Source organism: Alternaria ventricosa (assembly GCF_023758065.1).
Source record: "Alternaria ventricosa strain BMP 2768 chromosome Unknown scaffold_3, whole genome shotgun sequence".
Classification (NCBI taxonomy): Eukaryota; Fungi; Ascomycota; class Dothideomycetes; order Pleosporales; family Pleosporaceae; genus Alternaria; species Alternaria ventricosa.
The window spans coordinates 1,846,123-1,864,706 of record NW_026055683.1 but is presented as its reverse complement, the minus strand read 5'-3'; the positions used below and the strand labels follow the sequence as shown (position 1 = coordinate 1,864,706).

The 18,584-nt window shown below is 53.3% G+C and overlaps 7 protein-coding genes and 1 non-coding gene across 8 annotated transcripts; 5 read left to right on the top strand and 3 right to left on the bottom strand.

Annotated features, from left to right (window-relative positions):
* Positions 1-213: 213 nt before the first annotated feature.
* On the top strand, positions 214-1,604 carry J4E93_002574 (uncharacterized protein; the record flags this gene model as incomplete). The annotated part of the gene is made up of 2 exons (XM_049340516.1): positions 214-1,038; positions 1,086-1,604. The coding sequence occupies 2 exons, from the start codon at positions 214-216 to the stop codon at positions 1,602-1,604; spliced, it is 1,344 nt and encodes a 447-aa protein (XP_049202838.1).
* A 292-nt stretch (positions 1,605-1,896) lies between these two features.
* On the top strand, positions 1,897-1,982 carry J4E93_002573. The gene has a single exon. It is a non-coding gene; the product is annotated as a tRNA-Tyr (tRNA).
* A 460-nt stretch (positions 1,983-2,442) lies between these two features.
* Positions 2,443-3,812, top strand: J4E93_002572 (uncharacterized protein; the record flags this gene model as incomplete). The annotated part of the gene is made up of 3 exons (XM_049340515.1): positions 2,443-2,516; positions 2,609-3,153; positions 3,208-3,812. The coding sequence occupies 3 exons, from the start codon at positions 2,443-2,445 to the stop codon at positions 3,810-3,812; spliced, it is 1,224 nt and encodes a 407-aa protein (XP_049202837.1).
* A 4,235-nt stretch (positions 3,813-8,047) lies between these two features.
* CDC48 (AAA ATPase cdc48) lies at positions 8,048-10,709 on the top strand (the record flags this gene model as incomplete). Its single annotated transcript, XM_049340514.1, has 5 exons — positions 8,048-8,094; positions 8,149-8,176; positions 8,228-8,283; positions 8,331-8,580; positions 8,631-10,709. The coding sequence occupies 5 exons, from the start codon at positions 8,048-8,050 to the stop codon at positions 10,707-10,709; spliced, it is 2,460 nt and encodes an 819-aa protein (XP_049202836.1).
* Positions 10,710-11,298: 589 nt separating this feature from the next.
* Positions 11,299-11,733, bottom strand: J4E93_002570 (uncharacterized protein; the record flags this gene model as incomplete). Its single annotated transcript, XM_049340513.1, has 1 exon — positions 11,299-11,733. One exon carries the CDS (start codon positions 11,731-11,733, stop codon positions 11,299-11,301), a length of 435 nt encoding a protein of 144 aa, XP_049202835.1.
* Positions 11,734-12,914: 1,181 nt separating this feature from the next.
* Positions 12,915-14,586, top strand: J4E93_002569 (uncharacterized protein; the record flags this gene model as incomplete). Its single annotated transcript, XM_049340512.1, has 4 exons — positions 12,915-13,182; positions 13,236-13,397; positions 13,448-13,732; positions 13,874-14,586. 4 exons carry the CDS (start codon positions 12,915-12,917, stop codon positions 14,584-14,586), a joined length of 1,428 nt encoding a protein of 475 aa, XP_049202834.1.
* Positions 14,587-15,914: 1,328 nt separating this feature from the next.
* On the bottom strand, positions 15,915-16,553 carry J4E93_002568 (uncharacterized protein; the record flags this gene model as incomplete). Its single annotated transcript, XM_049340511.1, has 1 exon — positions 15,915-16,553. One exon carries the CDS (start codon positions 16,551-16,553, stop codon positions 15,915-15,917), a length of 639 nt encoding a protein of 212 aa, XP_049202833.1.
* Positions 16,554-17,204: 651 nt separating this feature from the next.
* J4E93_002567 (uncharacterized protein) lies at positions 17,205-18,500 on the bottom strand (the record flags this gene model as incomplete). The annotated part of the gene is made up of 4 exons (XM_049340510.1): positions 17,205-17,303; positions 17,353-17,427; positions 17,480-17,772; positions 17,822-18,500. The coding sequence occupies 4 exons, from the start codon at positions 18,498-18,500 to the stop codon at positions 17,205-17,207; spliced, it is 1,146 nt and encodes a 381-aa protein (XP_049202832.1).
* Between the last annotated feature and the right edge of the window lie 84 nt (positions 18,501-18,584).

The window sequence follows — 18,584 nt, the reverse complement described above, 5'->3', positions numbered from 1 at the left end:
AGTACCCATGAGCCAAAAATGCAGAGCATGATGAGCAAATACTAGAGTATGGTCCATGTGCTGAGCTTCCTCTGTTCCGATGACGGAGAAGGCTCCTACTCGGGTCCTGAAGGATCCGACATATAGCGGGCATATTTGCCCCTCACACACAGGGCACGCTTCTCCTTACTCCGGGCCTTCAAGGTTTTCAAGTCTGAACCAGACGACGTCAAGATGGGTTCAATCCAACAGCATGAGATCGCAACACTCAACAGCCTCGCGGCCCAAATCAGCGAGCTAGCCGCTAGGATGACGAAGCAGCTGGAGGCGGAGAACGTGACACCGATCACTCTTGAAGCCGACAGTCCGATCAAGTACGAGAAACTTCCTGGAGATGTCTTCATGACCCGGCAACTCCTCGAGGATGCGTTGAAGGACATGTGGATTCTGAGCCAAGGACCGAGCGAGAGTGTGTTCAACTACGTACACATGGCAATCCCAGACGCGGCGTGCTTGAACATCCTGAACCAGTTCGACTTCTGGGGTGCAGTACCGGTGGATGGCGAGGCGACCTTCGAAGAGATAGCGAGCTATACCAAGCACCCTCTTGAGGTCGTGAGCCGTGTCATCGATCATGCGGTAACGATGCGTTTCTTCGCCAAAGATTCGCCTGCAGCAACGACAGTCAGGCACACTTCTCGATCCGCTGCACTAGCTAAGGACCCTGGTTTATCTGCGCTGGTACAGACGGTTTTGGATGAAACGGGCCCACCTATGTTTTTGCTTCCCGAAGCTCTGCGTCGCTTTTCGCAAGGAAAGGCAGAACCGAGTAAAGACATCAAGGAGACCGCTTTCAGACTCTGTCACTCTGGTGGTGCGTGGGGTGACTATGATAACAGCTGGGATTTCATTGAGAACGATGGAGAGGGCGACAAGAAGGGCTGGCGGCAGAGGAACTTTGTCAAGTTCATGGCGTACATCAAGGATCTCTTCCACACCGAGAATATCATACTCAATGCTGTTGATTGGGAGGCCGCCGGCGAGGTCACGGTCGTTGACGTGAGTATACTTATCTCAGCATCATTCCACTTACTAACAACGACCAGATCGCCGGTTCCGCTGGCCACGACGACGCTGTCCTCGCAGCCAAATTCCCCAAGCTCAAAATCGTCGTCGAAGATCTTCCAGAAGTTGCTCCAGTATTCGAGAAAGAGTTCCCATCCGAGCTCAAGTCTCGCGTCTCCTTCCGCACACACAACATGTTCGATCCGCAGCCCATAGAAGCAGACATCTACATCCTCAAGTGGATTCTCCACGACTGGCCAGACGTCGAGTCAGTAAAGATACTGCAAGCGCTACGCCCTGCACTCAAACCCGGTGCGCGCGTCATCTTCATCGACTACGTGGGTAAGCAGGGACCGAGCGAGGAGGAATTGCCGAGGAGTATACAGGGCTTTGGTACGGCGACTGATCTTAGGATGATGGCGCTGTTCAATGCGAAGGAGAGGCCAGTGGACGCGTGGAAGGATGTCTTCAAGCGGGCCGATGAGAGGTTTGATGTGGTTAGAGTGGAAGCAGACCCGTTGAGCTTCATGTGCGTGCTTGAAGCGGTTTGGCGCGGCTAGGAGTGATTGCTGATGTCGTGCATTCTGATGATTGTTCGGCGATTACCAAGGAGGTGTTGGTTGTAGATAATTTTATCAAAGTCTGTGGATGTTACGTGTTCGAATCGGTTTATGTCGTGTTCTTCGCTTTGGGTTAGCAATCGGCAATGTGGGAACACCAACCGCTTCAACCCCACTTCTGCAATTCAGAGTACCGCAACCCGCACTCAACGAATCTCAACTGTAATTCCGTTATGTATGTGATTCTTGTCAAAATTTCCATCCAGCAAGCACGACTTCGCTTTGAAGTATTCTCCCCGTAGCTCAGTTGGTTTAGAGCGTCTGACTGTAATATCTGCTGTTATCAGAAGGTCCCTTGTTCGACTCATGGTGGGGAGACAACTCTTTTTTTGCTCTACTTTTGCTCTTTCATTTTGCCCTGTCACTAGTCCCAGACGAAACATCCTCCGAAACAAGCAATCTATGTGCTAAGATCGCGACATTCTTAGCCGCAATGTAGCGACGGGTGCGGACAAGGAATCCCCGACCATCGCTGCAAGATGCCTTCACATTCGTCGGCAGACTTGACACTTTGCACGCCACTTTGCCGCACCTGTGTTTTTGACATATCTAGCAGCCGTCAGATAAATCATTGCGATAGAGATATTCCCAGCAATGGTGGGGATTCCTAATTGACAGGCTCGAGGCTGGCCAATGGCTGGTGCCTTTGCTGGTCTTCCAGCCTGAACCATCACCATCGACATTGTGAAAGGACCCCTCCCAATTCCACAAAACGCGATATGACACAACTAGGTGTCTACGAGATACTCGGTGGGAATCCACTGCGCTGGGTATAGAGATGCTTGCCAAAGGTAAGTACGGCGAGGTCATTCCGGTCCGACTAGTCAACCAGCAAGTCTACTACATCGTCAGGTCTATTCATCTCTGCCGGTTTCTTCGTCCTACTTACTTACTATGGCATCTTCGCTCTCTTGCATTGCATTCTGCATATCTTTCCTCGTTAGTGTACAAATCGCACAGGCGCAAACTCCGAAACTTCTATCAATACCTATCAAGCATGTCAACAATGCGGGTTCGTTCATTCCTCTCATCTCGATAGGAATCGGTACGCCGCCGCAGTCGATAACAGCAGTTCTGGATACGGGGAGCAGCGATCTAATCATTCCAAGGACTGGCAGTCGTATATGTCAGGACCAACAGCAACAATGCTCCGGCACTCCTTTCGTCACTGGCTCATTCAACACGGACAAGGACAGCAGTCTTAAAGACGTTGGAATAGAGCTAAACACCGATTTCGCTAATGGTGCTGCGTTTCGAGGGCGATTCGTTACCACCGCGTTGACGCTTGGGAAGCAGACCGTATCTAATGCGCAGCTGGGAGTTATCGAACAAGGCTCCCTACCAGCCGACACTCCACTGTTCCCTATCTTAGGTATCGGACCTGTTGAGAATGAAGTAGTCCGGCCGAATTATCAGAACGCGCCCGTCAAACTCAAAGAAGCTGGTGCGACTGACGCCAATGTGTATGGTGTTTTCATGAACGACTTCCGTGAGTCGCGGCATCTACTTTATCATGTATCCCACTGACAAATAGTTTCGACAGGTAACCCAGAAGGCTCAATTGTATTTGGCGGCGTTGACACGGCGAAGTTCAAGGGCCAACTCCAAGACGCAGGCTCGTTCTTGCTAAACAACAATGGAGTGGCATCGAAATTCGTGATCAACTGGAGCTCTATGCAGCTAGTGGGTGGCGACTCATCTGCTCCTGGCTCCAATATCGGCCTGGCACCACGAGGCGGGCTACCCCCAGTGTTAATCGATACCGGAAACCCGGCACTGAATGTCCCCTCAGCCTCACTCCGCACTATAGCTATGGCTGTAGGTACGACCTTCGATGAGCAGGCTGGTCAACTGGGTAGTGTGTCATGCGACCTAGGCTCTCGCGGAGAAAGCCTCTCATTTGGCTTCAACAACAACCTAGCGAAAGTCAACACCCCTTTGGCTGCAATGCTGGTACGCGACTCCTCCTCACGCGGCACTCGATGCTATCTACCAATGTTTTCTTCGGATGGAGACGATTTCGCGAGCCTGGGTGCCCCATTCATGCAAGGGGCGTATATCGTTTTCGACCTGGACCAGAAGAGGATGTTGATGGCAGAGGCGAAGATGAATGCCACTGGCTCAAGTCTACAACCTTTAGAAGTATAGAGGTAGCTTGTGTGAAAAGTAATGCCGATTACATATATTGTTCCTGCATCAGTTCGTGTTGCTTTTCTCCTGTCAAGAAGTATACATGAGTTCGGAGAGTAATCATTTGTTAGGATTCTTTGATGTGTATGCAGCAAGATGCGACACGAATTCTGACCAGCCTTTGTGAAGGTCAAATGCGGATACCGGCGGGCGTTGTTAATGTACATCATAGAAGTTGCTGGTATCTCGAGACGTCGAGATGAGTAATAACCTCTTCGTGAAGCTGTTCTTCAACCGTGACAGTTAGACAGCCACGTTTGGAGCTTTCCAACTGCCCCTTCGCCCAGCTGCTGGGAACAAGCAGGCGATTCAACGTGCATGAACACACTCGATAGTTTCGGGAAATTGGTGCCGCAAGTAGGACAACAGAAGACAAGAATGCTACCACCTTGCTCGCGAAATAGTCGCAGCAAGTCGATGCCCTGTTTGATGGCCTCTCGATCTTCCTTGTGCATGAAGAATTTGCCTCCTTGGAAGCATCTTGCGGTGGTGAGCGCCAAGTCGTACGCGTCTATACCGGAGGAACAAGCACCAGATTCAAGGTGAATGATCATTCCTCCGTAGGTTGTGAAATTGCGTGTGCAAGCAAGGCACTCGTAGGCAGGTTTGCGGTGCGTCAGCTCGTGCTGTAATTCGCAATCAGCCTTGGTTGCGTCTTAACAACTGGCACTGACTTACATGTATTAGATTCGAGGAAGTGTCGAAGTGCCGCTCACAAGCGTTGCAGACATTGAATGCTTCAACATGCTTTTGAAAAAGCCAAGCAGTTTCCCCGATTCCATCGCACCCGTCACAGACGTAAGCACATTTACGTTTGCGGCAATGATGCTTCAGCTCTGTCCAGTTGGAAAACTGGTGATCACATTTCTGACAGAAGTTGTGTGTGATCTGTTCGTGTGATCGCAACTCTTCCAATGAAAGAAATACAGAGTCGCATTGGTGACACCCGACCCGTAGGCTTGACAGAACTTGTTAGCTCGCATGGTGGTATACTTGATGTCGGAACAGAAACTTTTATACCTAACGTAACCCGAAAGCATGTACGTCTGACGATACATGCCAGGCAGGTGCGACGATGGCCCTAGGAGGGACATTACTCCCTCACCCAGCAATCAATCAATCAACGAACGCGACGTTGCCGGTCAGAAAGTAAACCCGTGAAAGTAACGTCAGCAATACCGACACACTCCACAAAGCAGGTCTTTGGTGTCGCTTCGGGAGTAATGAAACGCGTGTGCAGTGACAGTAAGAGCAGCACATCCACAGGTGCAACTACCACGGTGCGGAGCAGAACACCGCGTTGCAGCGATGAGCTCCATCAGGGCTCGAGTGCGAAGACCACGAACAGGCCCGTGGAGTGCTCCTATCTGCCCGCGCCTCCGCACTTGGGCAGTCCGGAAGCCGCAATCTGCTCTAGGCCTAGTTCAGCTAGCATCAATCATCCCTTCCGAATTGCCCATGGACTCCCTGCTCGGGTCTGTAAACCCTTCATCACGCAAGCGTGACAACCAGAAAATCGTTAGCACAACATTCGTGTATGAACAAAACTTATTCCTAACGCTATCGCGATGGTGTGAGTAATCGAGTTTGACGTAACGAAGTTCGGACCGTCGCCGAGGAACCGGCCGTTGTGGCCTGTGCAAGCCGTATAATCAGCAAATCTCGACGAAGATACAGGCGATTGTGAAGAAAGAAAGGCCTAGCCTGGAAACACGATGACTCTAAGATGCGGTTGTTTGTATAAGTGAAGTGATTTCCTCTTCTCTAGTTTCATCCTCTCATTGTCAATCACTCCTGGTCTCTTTAGCTCCAACCCTTCACTCAAACATCATCAGAATGTCGACACCATGCGCCATACAACGCGAGGCTCGTATACCACCAGGCGAAACATGTCGAAGCAAGGAACAATATGCACATGCTCAAGTGCTGCCCAAATGGCTGATACCTGCCGACCGACGAGGCTGGCGACGCGTTGTCCAAAACTTCACTCCATCATGGGTATGAGAATCCCCTCGCAGCTTTAGCGGAATACAAGACTGACCAAGCCTAGTTCGCCGTCACAATGGGTACAGGCATCGTTGCGATCTTGCTCAATGCCTTCTCTGATCTCTACCCTCGTTACCATGGCTCGCTGAGAACCCTCAGTATCGCGTTCTTTATCTTGAACGTACTCATATTCTCCATTATACTCTTGATATCCATTCTGAGATACGCACTGTATCCCGCCACATGGACATTAATGCTTCGGCATCCGGTGCAATCCCTCTTTCTCGGCACGATACCCATGGGATTTGCTACCATCGTCAACATGTTCGCTACGGTTTGCGTACCAGCTTGGGGTGGTTCGACGCCGTATATCGTTTGGGGCATGTGGTGGATCGATGTTGCGCTGAGCGTCGCCTGTTGCCTATGGCTACCTTTCCAAATGTAAGTTGATCCATGTTTGCTTTCGATCGTATCAGTCTCGGACTGTGTATTCAAAGTGACAGAAACGAGGTAACATCGCCAGCTAACATAGCAACAGGATGACGAAACACCATAATCGCCATGAGACGATGACAGCAGCGTGGCTCCTACCAATTGTAGCCTGTATTGTTGCAGCAGCTTCCGGTGGCGTTGTCGCGTCAGTGCTACCTGAGCCAAACCACGCCCTAATCACCATAGTCACCAGCTATGTGCTGTGGGGTATGGGCGTGCCACTGGCACTCGTGGTTATGGTCATGTACTTCCACCGTCTCGCCATCCACAATCTCCCATCTCAGGAAGTAATCGTCAGTGTCTTCCTGCCTCTTGGACCTATGGGACAGGGCGGATATGCCGCTTTGAAACTCGGAATCCAGGCTTCAAGGACCTTTCCAGAGACGAACACGTTGCATCCAATGGCCGGCGAAGTTCTCTACGTACTAGGCTGGATGACTGCCATCACGCTATGGGGCTTTGGTTTGGTATGGCTATTCTTCGCAGTCGCGTCAATCAGTCGGAGCAAGTTCCCTTTCAATATGGGTTGGTGGGGGTTCACCTTTCCCATTGGCGTCTTTACAATGTCTACCATTACCATCGGACAGGAACTTCCATCCGCGTTCTTCGGGATTCTAGGTACAGTACTTGGTGCCAGTGTTATACTTCTGTGGCTACTAGTCTCCGTCGGTACTATGAAGAACATCGTGTATGGCAATATGTTTCAAGCACCGTGCTTGCGCGAGATGGAGAAGAAAGCATGTGCAGCGTCTGCTGGAATGCAACAGCAGGACGTGTAAGAATGTCTAGTGCAAGAAGTCAGTATATCCTAATACATATATACACATTGTTCCGACGCTGTCCACTTAGAAGACTGTGACCATGACAAACCGAGTTCGTCGTTGTGTAGAGAGTATCAAACTGCCGACTCATTTTGATCAAGACTCACTCAGCTGTCAGATCAACAAATACATGTCGTGAAGTTCAACGCTATCCGGTACCGCAACATGATCGTGAGGCCAGGATAACAAAGCAACCAGCAGTCTAGAAGACTAGAATATGCAGGCGAACTATCGACGGCCTGAAAACATCCAGAAGTGTGGTGATGTGAAACAACAAGGGTTCCTTTTTTATGTGTGCCAGAAAGTGACTACCATAGCTACTCATGGTGTGCATACGGTTTAGTGAGCGTCGGACGGGTACATGGACTGTCATGGACCAAACGGACATGTAGGTTTACTTATCGCGCGCACTGACGAAGGACCGACATGGAGACTTTCTTGGCGCTTTGGTGGCGCGAATGAGGCTGCAGCAGGCTCCAGTCGGACGCGTAACAACGCCAGTCTCACCCTGAAGATGCGGAAAGTAGCACAAAGCGGGCCTGATTGGCCCGCATGGAGCCTTCCCGAGGGAGGCGGGAAGCAATTGACGGTGAAAGGGACACAGTGTTTCCCAGTAGGCCGGCTTGTCTAAGCGTTTCCAGCAACTTCCAATGTTGCGGCGGCGGAAGGAGCACGGACCCTAAGGCAACATCAAGCTAGCTCGAGCAGTGAGATCACCGACACTGTTCAAGCTCCAACTTACTTAAACCACCACGCCCCAAACACCAAAGACCCATCACCTCCATCTTACCCCCCACCCCACCCACAACCCATTCCACCGCGCTGCAAATCCCGGCGTCCCTCTTTGCACCGGAAAAGTACAGTCGCAGCATTCCATAGAGACACATCAGCAAGATGTCCGCTGAACCAGACCACTCCAAGCCGAAGGTGGATCTTTCCAAGTACGTGCATTGCCACCAGCCGCATATCTGCAACCGCGACTAACAGAACTTCAGGAACCCCGATGGCGCTGAGCCCAAGGATGTAGGCACTGCCAAACACTCATCTGAGACCGTCTTTACTGATCCGCCACAGAACGATGAGACCGCAACCGCCATCCTCAAGAAGAAGAAGAAGCCAAACTCGCTGATGTAAGTACGCCACAAAGCGACACAAAGAAGCCATACTGACTTCGCAGTGTCACCGACGCCGTCAACGATGACAACTCGATTATCGCCCTCTCAAACAACACCATGGAGACGCTCCAGCTCTTCCGTGGTGACACAGTCCTCGTCAAGGGCAAGAAGCGGAAGGACACTGTTCTTATCGTGCTCGCCGATGACGATCTCGACGATGGCTCTGCGCGGATAAACCGTGTCGTTCGCCACAACCTGCGTGTCAAGCACGGTGATGTTATCACCATCCACCCGTGCCCTGACATCAAATACGTACGTAGCTACATCTCCGAGACGCTGATTCAAAGCTAATGCTCTTGCAGGCCAAGCGCATCGCAGTTCTTCCCATCGCCGATACCGTCGAGGGTATCACTGGTTCGCTGTTCGACGTTTTCCTCGCCCCATACTTCCGCGAAGCCTACCGACCGGTTCGTCAAGGCGACACATTCACAGCCCGCGGCGGTATGCGACAAGTGGAGTTCAAGGTTGTTGAGGTCGACCCACCAGAGTTCGGTATCGTCGCACAAGATACGGTCATCCACTGCGAGGGCGAGCCCATCCAGCGCGAGGACGAGGAGGGTAACCTCAACGAGGTTGGCTACGACGACATTGGTGGCTGCCGAAAGCAGATGGCGCAGATCCGAGAGTTGGTCGAGTTGCCACTGAGGCATCCTCAGCTCTTCAAGTCCATCGGTATCAAGCCTCCGCGTGGTATCCTGATGTACGGTCCTCCCGGTACCGGTAAGACACTGATGGCTCGTGCCGTCGCCAACGAGACCGGTGCTTTCTTCTTCCTGATCAACGGTCCCGAGATCATGTCCAAGATGGCCGGAGAGTCAGAGTCAAATCTGCGCAAGGCGTTCGAGGAGGCCGAGAAGAACTCCCCCGCGATCATCTTCATTGATGAAATCGACTCCATCGCGCCCAAGCGTGAGAAGACCAACGGTGAAGTCGAGCGCCGTGTCGTTTCGCAACTGCTCACCCTCATGGACGGCATGAAGGCTCGTTCCAACGTCGTTGTTATGGCCGCCACCAACCGACCCAACTCCATCGACCCCGCCCTCCGCCGTTTCGGACGTTTCGACCGTGAAGTCGACATCGGTATTCCCGACCCTACAGGCCGTCTCGAGATCATGCAGATCCACACCAAGAACATGAAGCTCGGTGACGACGTCGACCTACAAACTATCGCTGCTGAGACTCACGGTTACGTTGGTTCCGATTTGGCTTCGCTTTGCTCTGAGGCTGCCATGCAGCAGATTCGTGAGAAGATGGACCTCATCGATCTCGACGAGGACACCATTGACGCCGAGGTTCTGGACTCACTGGGCGTGACCATGGAGAACTTCCGTTTCGCTCTTGGCGTATCCAACCCATCAGCCCTTCGTGAAGTCGCCGTTGTCGAAGTTCCCAACGTCCGGTGGGAGGACATTGGTGGTCTGGAGGAAGTCAAGCGCGAGCTCATTGAGTCCGTGCAGTACCCAGTCGACCACCCCGACAAGTTCCTCAAGTTCGGTATGTCTCCATCGCGAGGTGTACTGTTCTACGGTCCTCCTGGTACTGGTAAGACGCTTCTTGCCAAGGCTGTTGCCAACGAGTGCGCGGCCAACTTCATCTCCATCAAGGGTCCTGAGCTACTCTCCATGTGGTTTGGTGAGTCTGAGAGCAACATCCGTGACATCTTCGACAAGGCGCGTGCTGCCGCACCTTGCGTCGTCTTCTTGGACGAGTTGGACTCTATCGCCAAGTCGCGTGGTGGATCTCAAGGAGATGCCGGTGGTGCGTCTGACCGTGTCGTCAACCAGCTCCTCACTGAGATGGACGGTATGACATCAAAGAAGAACGTCTTCGTTATCGGTGCCACCAACCGACCGGAACAGCTCGACAATGCTCTGTGCCGTCCTGGTCGTCTTGACACTCTCGTTTACGTTCCTCTGCCCGATCTGGCGTCGCGTGCCAGCATCATCAAGGCTCAGCTTCGCAAGACCCCTGTCGCCGAGGATGTCAACATCGACTTCATCGCCCAGAACACCCACGGATTCTCCGGTGCCGATCTTGGATTCGTCACCCAGCGTGCGGTCAAGCTCGCCATCAAGCAGTCTATTGCCATTGACATTGAGCGCCGCAAGGCTCGTGAGGCTGCTGGCGAGGATGTTGACATGGAGGTAGACGAGGAGGACCCAGTACCTGTGCTGACCAAGGCTCACTTCGAGGAGGCCATGCGCTCCGCTCGTCGTTCCGTTACCGATGTTGAGATCCGCCGGTACGAGGCCTTCGCACAGTCGATGAAGAACTCTGGAGGATCAAGCTTCTTCCGCTTCCCCGACGCTGAGAACGCAGCGGGCGGTGGTGAGCAGAACACCTTCGGCGCTGGTGGTGAGGACGAGGACCTGTACAACTAGACAGTTGCAGGATCACGACGGATGGGTTTCCCTTTTTCATCATCACACGGCATGAGGGGCGATTGACGTCTCATAGATAGATGGAGGCGCGCGTAATTGCTAGCGCTTTGACAGGATATCAGTAGTATCTTTCACGAACCAATGGCCTGAATGAGAATGCATGTCATCAATGAATCTTTGCTGCGCCTATCATGTCCTCGTATTGACCTGTGTTACAATTTCTGCCTTGACTCCCTGTTCCATCACCGTGCACTTTCTACACCAATCCATCCATACTCCACGAACGACCAATCCTCCAACATGACTGACTCCAACATTGTCCACTTGACGCAGTGGTCTTGAGGCAAGGTTTCATGGGTATAGGCGAGGTCTCTAATCATCCGAGATGGCGGCCGGAACCCATCGATGCCGTTGGACGATGTCGCCCGCCCCACATTATATCGGTGTCGGTTGCGCGACCGATAGTATCGTTCGTTAAGGCCTTTGCTTTGGAGTCTTCCCTTTCAACTACCCTGACTCAGGCGATATGAGCTTGCATGTCTGCTGTGGCATGAAAGGTGAACTCGTTCTCAGATTGCAGGAGGGACGATCACTTGTCGTCCTCGTATGTGATGTCGCACACCTTCTCCAACTCCTTCATGACTGTCTTTGCACCAGCGTCGATTGCCGATTTCGGAATCTTCAAGTTGACCTCCTCTCCATTCTCTCCATCTCCATTCGTCGTTCCGTTGGTGCCGTTTACGCCGTTGGTTTGCTCCTCCAGACCACGTGTTTGCTCTCTGATCTTCTGCATCGCCAGATTCCGGGCTTCCTCGCAGGTAGTAGCTTGGCCCGAGCGGAACAGATCGGTAATGTAGGCTCTTAGATCGTCTTTGAACCCAGAGGCCCGCAGGGATTCGTCTAGGGTGGATTCAATATTGCGGATGCCATCGCCAGAAAGAAGGGCCGAGTAGATGTTGTTCCGCAGGTCTTGGGAGATGCCGGACTGGGCCTGAGTCGTAGTTACATTGATGGATTGAGACATTGTTCCGAGCTCGTGAGTCGTCAGGTGTGAGATTGATGTGAAAAAGGAAAAAAGGAGGAGGGTCGTCTAAAGTTGTCAATACCGGGCGAGCTACCTTATAGCGAAGTAGTGGGTGATCCTGTTCGCGTAGACGACGGGGAGCTGGGCGCACGTGGGATTGTGCTCTGAAGCTCGGAGGTAGCCAGATGTCGTAATATGGGATGCAGCGTCTTAAACGACTGGCCGGGGTAGCCGTATTCGGGCAGATGCCGGCAGAGATGGCCCTAGTTCAACGTTGGCGGTGAAGATCGTTAGACGCATGTGCGTGGTTTACCGGGTGCCGTTGCGGGCTCGTGATGCGAACGATAACTTGCAAGATTGCACTTGCCGGATCCGAAAGCGAGCAGGTGCAGCGTGGGCGATGGAAGGGGAGATCCCGGGAGCGGCGCAGCGCGAGGGCGAGGCTAGGAGACTGGAGCAAGAGGGTTCATGTGCAAAGCTGCCCGACGAGGATAGGCAGGCGGTGGTGAAAGCTGAGTGTTTGGTACCTGCATCCTTTATCGCAATATTGGTTCCAGCTGGTATGGGAAGCTCGGACCCAGAGGGCTCTTTCCCGCTTTGGCTTGGGTGGCCCTGCTAGCCGCCTGTCGACGGTATTGGTATTGGCATCCAGAAGCAGGCGAGCCAGTTTACGTTGCCGTCGTGAGCAGAGCGCTCTTCCTCCTGCTGTGCACTGCCTCGTCGTCTCGCTGCTCTCCATAGTCATCCTGGCGCACTTCTTTCTACCTCAGGCAAAGGCATAGGGCGACTGCAGGGACCATCGCAGCCCCCGAGGATACGCGCTTCCCCATCAGGCGTCGACGACAAAGCGCTTAGGGACCGGCACGCCTGGCCGCCTGCGAAGACCTTCACCCTCCCCGCCCTGCACTCTTGCGTGCCACGGCTAGCAGTGTATCTGAGACTGCGCCCAGGATAGCCCGACCTGCTCCCGCTGGAGACGAAACACGCCGGCTCAATCTCGCTTCGTCTCAGACAGGGTGCCCTATCGACGACACTGGACCGACCGGCCTGCGCGACATCGCCATCGATAACACAGACGTCGTCCCCTCGACGAGCTTGCTGCGAGGGCTTGGCAGCATCACCTCACTCCACCCTCTGCCAACCCTCCGACTCCCGACGAGGCCGTCGACGTCACGCCCACCATGGCCTACACGACCAAGTACCATGAGGACTCGGACGCCGATGACGAGTTTGAGCGCCAGGGCATCTCTAGCCCGACCCTACCCGCCGAGTACGAGAGCTCCCCCACGAGCTCCGGCCCGCTGAGCACTGAACACACGCCCACCACCTTCACCCATTCGCGCGACAGCAAGAGCAGCCCGACGGGGCACATAATGGAGTGGAACGAGGATCAGACGGCCGACTTCATCGCGGATCTGGGCCTGGAGCAGTACTCGGACACCTTTGCTAGTACGTCGCACCGCGCGCACGCCACGCATTGTTTGCTAACCCATTGTTTGTAGACGAGGGCATCACGGGCGACGTGCTCGCCGCGCTCCAGCATGCCGAGCTGAAGGAGCTGGGCGTCGGCAGTGTAGGCCACCGCCTGACAATCCTCAAGGCCGTCTACGAGATCAAGGTACGGCAGAATGTGCCCATGGACCCCGACGACTACGTCCCGCTATGTGAGTCCATTGCCTTTGCCATGGCGTTGCACGTCTAACCACCACCTCAGCCGCGGATACGTCGGCACAGGAAGCGCCGCCAACCCAAGACGACTTCGCCAAGGTCATTCGCGTAGTCCAGGCGCGCGACGAGCGCATACACACGGCCGAATCGGAGCTGCGACATCTTAGAGAAGACCTCAGCAGGGTCATGGACGAGAACAAGCGGCTACGAGAGGAGATCCTGCCACTCGTGCGCATGCTCAAGGATAACCAACCCCTGCCTACGCCCCACGAGCACTCCGTCACATCGCCACCTGCAACTCAAGAGAGATCTGGTGGCAGCAGTCTTTCGCGTAAGTTCTCTACCAAGAAGCTTTTCCTTGGATCCGCGCCAAAGAACCCCTCTCCAACAATCCAAGAACATCGCGCTCTTGTCGATCATTCTTCTTTGGACCCCTCCGCAGCAGCCGTCGCAGCCTCCTCACACCTCACAGCATCTCTCGGTGGTGGCCCGCAACTGTCGCCCAACTCCATCGCCCAACCCTCCCCGACATCCCCCGCATACACACAAGGCCAAGGCCGCCAGTACAACCGCGAAATACCCCGAAGCGGGCACGACCACGACGGCAACTCAGGGTGGAGTCAAAACACATGGAATTCAGACACAACTGCTGTATCCGACCGCAATCGCGACCCCCGCGCTACGCCCGCACCACTGTCATCACGACAGATGCGAAACAACGCTGCACCAACACCAACCCCCGACGATCGCGACCCACCACTCTCTGGCGGTTCAAGCTCAATGAACACATCCGCATCCAATCCCGCATCCACGCCATCCACGAACCCGCAAGTTGAAATCTTCAAATCGTTCCGAGTCTCAATCGACGATCCGTGCCACAAGGTGCTCCCGGTCGCGCTTAAGAAATACAACATTACGGCAGACTGGCGCCAGTATGCCCTGTATATTGTACATGGTGATCAGGAGCGCTGTCTAGGACTCAACGAGAGGCCGCTGATATTGTTCAAACAACTTGACAAGGAAGGCCGGAAACCCATGTTCATGCTTAGGAAGCATGCAGCACCGCAAGAAGGCCATGTCAGCACTGTGGGCGGAAACGATGTACGGCCCGTCAATCCGCAGACAGAGAGCTTCGGGTGGGGTAACCAGAATAGAGGGACACCCCTGCCCGGAGGCGTTCTGTAGACGACTACTACGCTACCGAATAGAAGAGACGTTGCTGTCTAGAAGAGGATAGCATTGTAAGACTATGGGTATTGTCGAGAACGAATCCCTTCGATACTGCTGTCGAACGATCGTCGCCGTTGTAAACGACATCACCACAGCATACATGGAAGAGGGAGTGTTTTCCAAGCATCAGAATTGCGGTCAAAGATTACACAAGATGTCATCTTTACAGCATCTTGCGTGGCATGATTAGCGAGAGACGCTCATCCAGCGCGATCAGCGTCGACCCAAGCATGGTCGGAGTTTCGGCGTATCTACGGTTCCTGGTACCATTCACATTCACGCCTAGGGAAAGGCAGCGATTTTGGGTGTTTTTGAAGCAAATCTGAGGGAAGAAAAAGGAGAAGGATTAAGACGGTGCGGTGGGATACAGATGGGATTTTCAGAGACGACCTCGTTGTGCTATTTCATGACGACATCATAGGGGATTTGTGTGCAGCGAGCACCTGCTGATTCATTCAAAAACGTCTTCGACGCTTACAGCGAAAGCGTCAATCGTAGTATATTCTACTTTATTTCTCACAATTGCAACCATGTGTTATTCGCCGTTCATTTCAACTTCACTCTAAATCGTTCTCGTGGTGCAGCTCTAACTACATGCATGGGAAGCACTAAGAACTGCAGTCCTGGCCACTAAACTTAGCTCATCTTCTCGGGTTACCTTACACATGCTACTACATACCCTTGGCCCCGTGTGTTGCCTCGAGTCATGGAACACTACGTGTTGGGTGTGATTCCCCGGCCTTGCATACATGATACGCGTCACGATGCAGGTACCGAGAGTATTGTCACATCAATCGCTGCGACCGTGTTTGGTTTTGCTTCGTTGCTATTTTCGCCATCGGGAACATGTATGAAGGTGGAAGGAAGGAGGGTATATTTAGCTCGTTGCCCCTCGTTGTCTCAGCTGGATCTTGGTGTGCAGCGGCTTGTTCCGTTGGTGATGCTGTTGCGCAGGTTGCTGTGTGCCTGAGGCCGGAGAAATGGAATGGATGCAATCCGCGGCTGGTGCAACCAGAACAGCCCACTCTATACATTTGATAGCGGGTATCGTTGCCTGGTTTCACGGCTCTTAGACTGAAATTGTGTCATTTCCCCAAAGATACATGCCTCCTTTAGCCCGCTAGTGTTTTCTTCGCGTGCCAAAGCTGCTTGATCTTATTCTTCAATCCACATCATGGGTATCTTATCGCCTGTTGCCATGCTTGTTCAGCAATGTAATTTTCCTCCCTCTCCATCTTCTCCACTGTATTCCACATGATCCATGATCCATGATCCATGATCCATCAAAACGGCTTAGCAGCCTTCCTCGCCTCCGCCTTCCCACTGACGGGATCCCTAAACTCCTTCCAACTAACCGGATGCATAACCCTCCCCTCCTCACTCCTAGCCAACACAACACCAAACTCATTGCGATCCGTAGCGACATAGTAGTTTCCGCTATCTCCCAGACTGATGACCGTACCTCTAACCAGATCACCCACCCTGAAGCTCTCCTCAATCTTTATCTTGTCCTTCTCTGTAGCCCGGATATCTTCGCGTCGGATCTGCGCTAGGAAGGCTTCGCGGCATACGGCGTCGTCGATGACGAGAATTTCGCAGCTGGCGAAGCGTGGGCCGAGGCGCGTTATGCGAACGAGGACTGTGCTGGAGACGATCGGGAGGAGGGGTACGCCGCCGCCAGAGTTGGGACCGAGGATACCGGGGTCGGTGGAGGTGGGAGGACGCGTTATTGAGAGGAGCGGCGCGAGTTTGCCGGACTTGGAAGATGCGCTTTGTGTGGAGGGATGTGATGGCGAAGAGAAAACGGGTCCAGCTATTGAGGCGTAGATTTGCGAGTCGTGGATGTGTGTTCCTGGACCTGGACTGTATTTGTCGACACTTCCGAGCAGTTGGCCCGGGAGCGCTATTGAAGGAAGCGCCATTGTAGTGGATGGATGAAGCTGTGTCTTCCCAAGATCGTGTTCGTGAGAGTCTTTCTTCTTCAGTCTCTACGACTGTTTCAGTGACAAGGCAGTACGTTGCTTTCGATTTCCAGTGTGTCAATCAATTCGCGATCCGGTCTGTCGGTAGTGTGGAATCGTTCGCGTTGGGGCAATGTCTGCGGATGCGGTTTTGAAGCAGTGTTAATTGGTGTTGCTTGCTGGGATCCGTAACTTTTTAGCTGCGGAAGCTTACGTCATTCGCCTAAACTTGCCGCTATGCGCGTTGATTGGAAGTCACGCAAACTTAATAAGATGCAGTCGATTCTGACAAGTCGGTATTACACTAGGATGTTTGCTGTAAAGCTACAAATCTTGCGCGTCCTGGGCGCTAGACTTCGTGCCCCGGCCGAGGCCTTGCTGCCCGAATCATACAATCACTTCCGCATATACAAGCAGAAGAACGCCGGTTTTGCACCAACCATGTATCTAGCACCTTGCTCCAATCGCCGAGCCATGCAATCCCACGCAAAACAGTCATGAAAATCATTCGCTCATGGTAACGTTCCGGTAGAAGACGCGCCCAATCTGACCCTCGGACAGGTTCATACGTGTTCCCTCTGTCCTGGGCCTGACTCTACGGTCTGCCGGCGACTAAACGGCCTGGTAGAGGAGTAAGGGTTCGCCAATATTTTCTATCTCGGGGATTGTGCATTTCAGGTCAAAGGCTTTGGATAGCACGATCTTGAAGATCTGACGCAGAGTCAGTATGGGCTTGGTAATGGGCATGGACAGCTCTCACCTTCTGCACGTTGATGCTATGGCTGGTTGAGCTGAATATTAGACTGGCCTTCATTGCTCGCGCAAATCGCTTAGCCTAGGTGCTGTCAGTCCTTCGGCTCTAAATTGTTTTTGGCAGGGACTCGTACTTGGTTAGATATCTCCTCCTGCTCTTCCCGCGGGAAGTTGACAAAGTGGTCGTACTTTGTGCCGACCAAAAATGGGATGGCAGTCTTGTTGAAACCGCGTCCCTGTCTGTACCACTCCTTGATGGAGTTCAATGTGCTTTTTCGTGTCAGGTCGAACATGAACAGTATAGCAACAGCATCGTTGCAAACCAACGGCAACATGTTGACGAATTCACGTTGACCACCCAAATCCCAAATGGAGAAGGTGATCTCTGTGTTCCGGATCGAAATGGTCTTTTCCATGAAGTTGACGCCTGTGGTTGTCAGAATCTGCAGTTTGTGAAACATGCCTGTGTAACCCACCGAGCGTTTGGATGTAGTCTTCGTCCCAGCTGCCCTCAACATACTTGACCATTAGACTGGTCTTTCCGATCTGCGCGTCTCCGACCATGCCGACCTTGATGACGACGCTGGCATTTTTGGCGGCCTCCTGTTGTTGCTGTTGGGCGCTCCCTCGCTGGTCCTGATATGAGTTTGACCGCGTGTTGCCCTCCGAAGTCGGATAGCGTCCCATCTGCGAGCTGGGCCGCGAATGCGACTGGCCCATGTGTGTTTCTTTGTTGGCATCGTAGTAGCCGTGCCGTGGAGGTGTGTCGGCGTCTGATGATGTGTTGAAGCGCGTCCCGTTGTGTGTTGTGTACTGGTACGCGGTGTCTGAGTAGGATGTTGACGGTCGGTGAGGCTGCTCGTAGGGGTTGGGACTGTTATTCAGGCTCGCGTTCTGGGTGAGGTCTGGTAGCGGTGTGACAGTGGAGGCGGTGATAGTCGAACTCATGCTGTCGTCGGCGACGTCCATGGTCTGGTCCATGTGCTTCTGCGCTTCCTGTTCTGGTTCGACAGGCACCTGCTCGGGCTGCATTGGCTCGGGTTGCAGTTGCTGGGGCGGCAGCTGCTCAGGCTGCACTTGCTGTACGTGCTGCACTTCTGTGGCAGCTACGTAGGGCTGCTGCGCGGGTTCCTGACTCGAGTATTCTGGCTCCATGGCTAGTATGTCTCAGCGTCCCCGCGGTTGTTGATCTGGGCTGAAAGCGCGCTGGCACGCGTCAAGACGGTGAAAGCAAGCTGA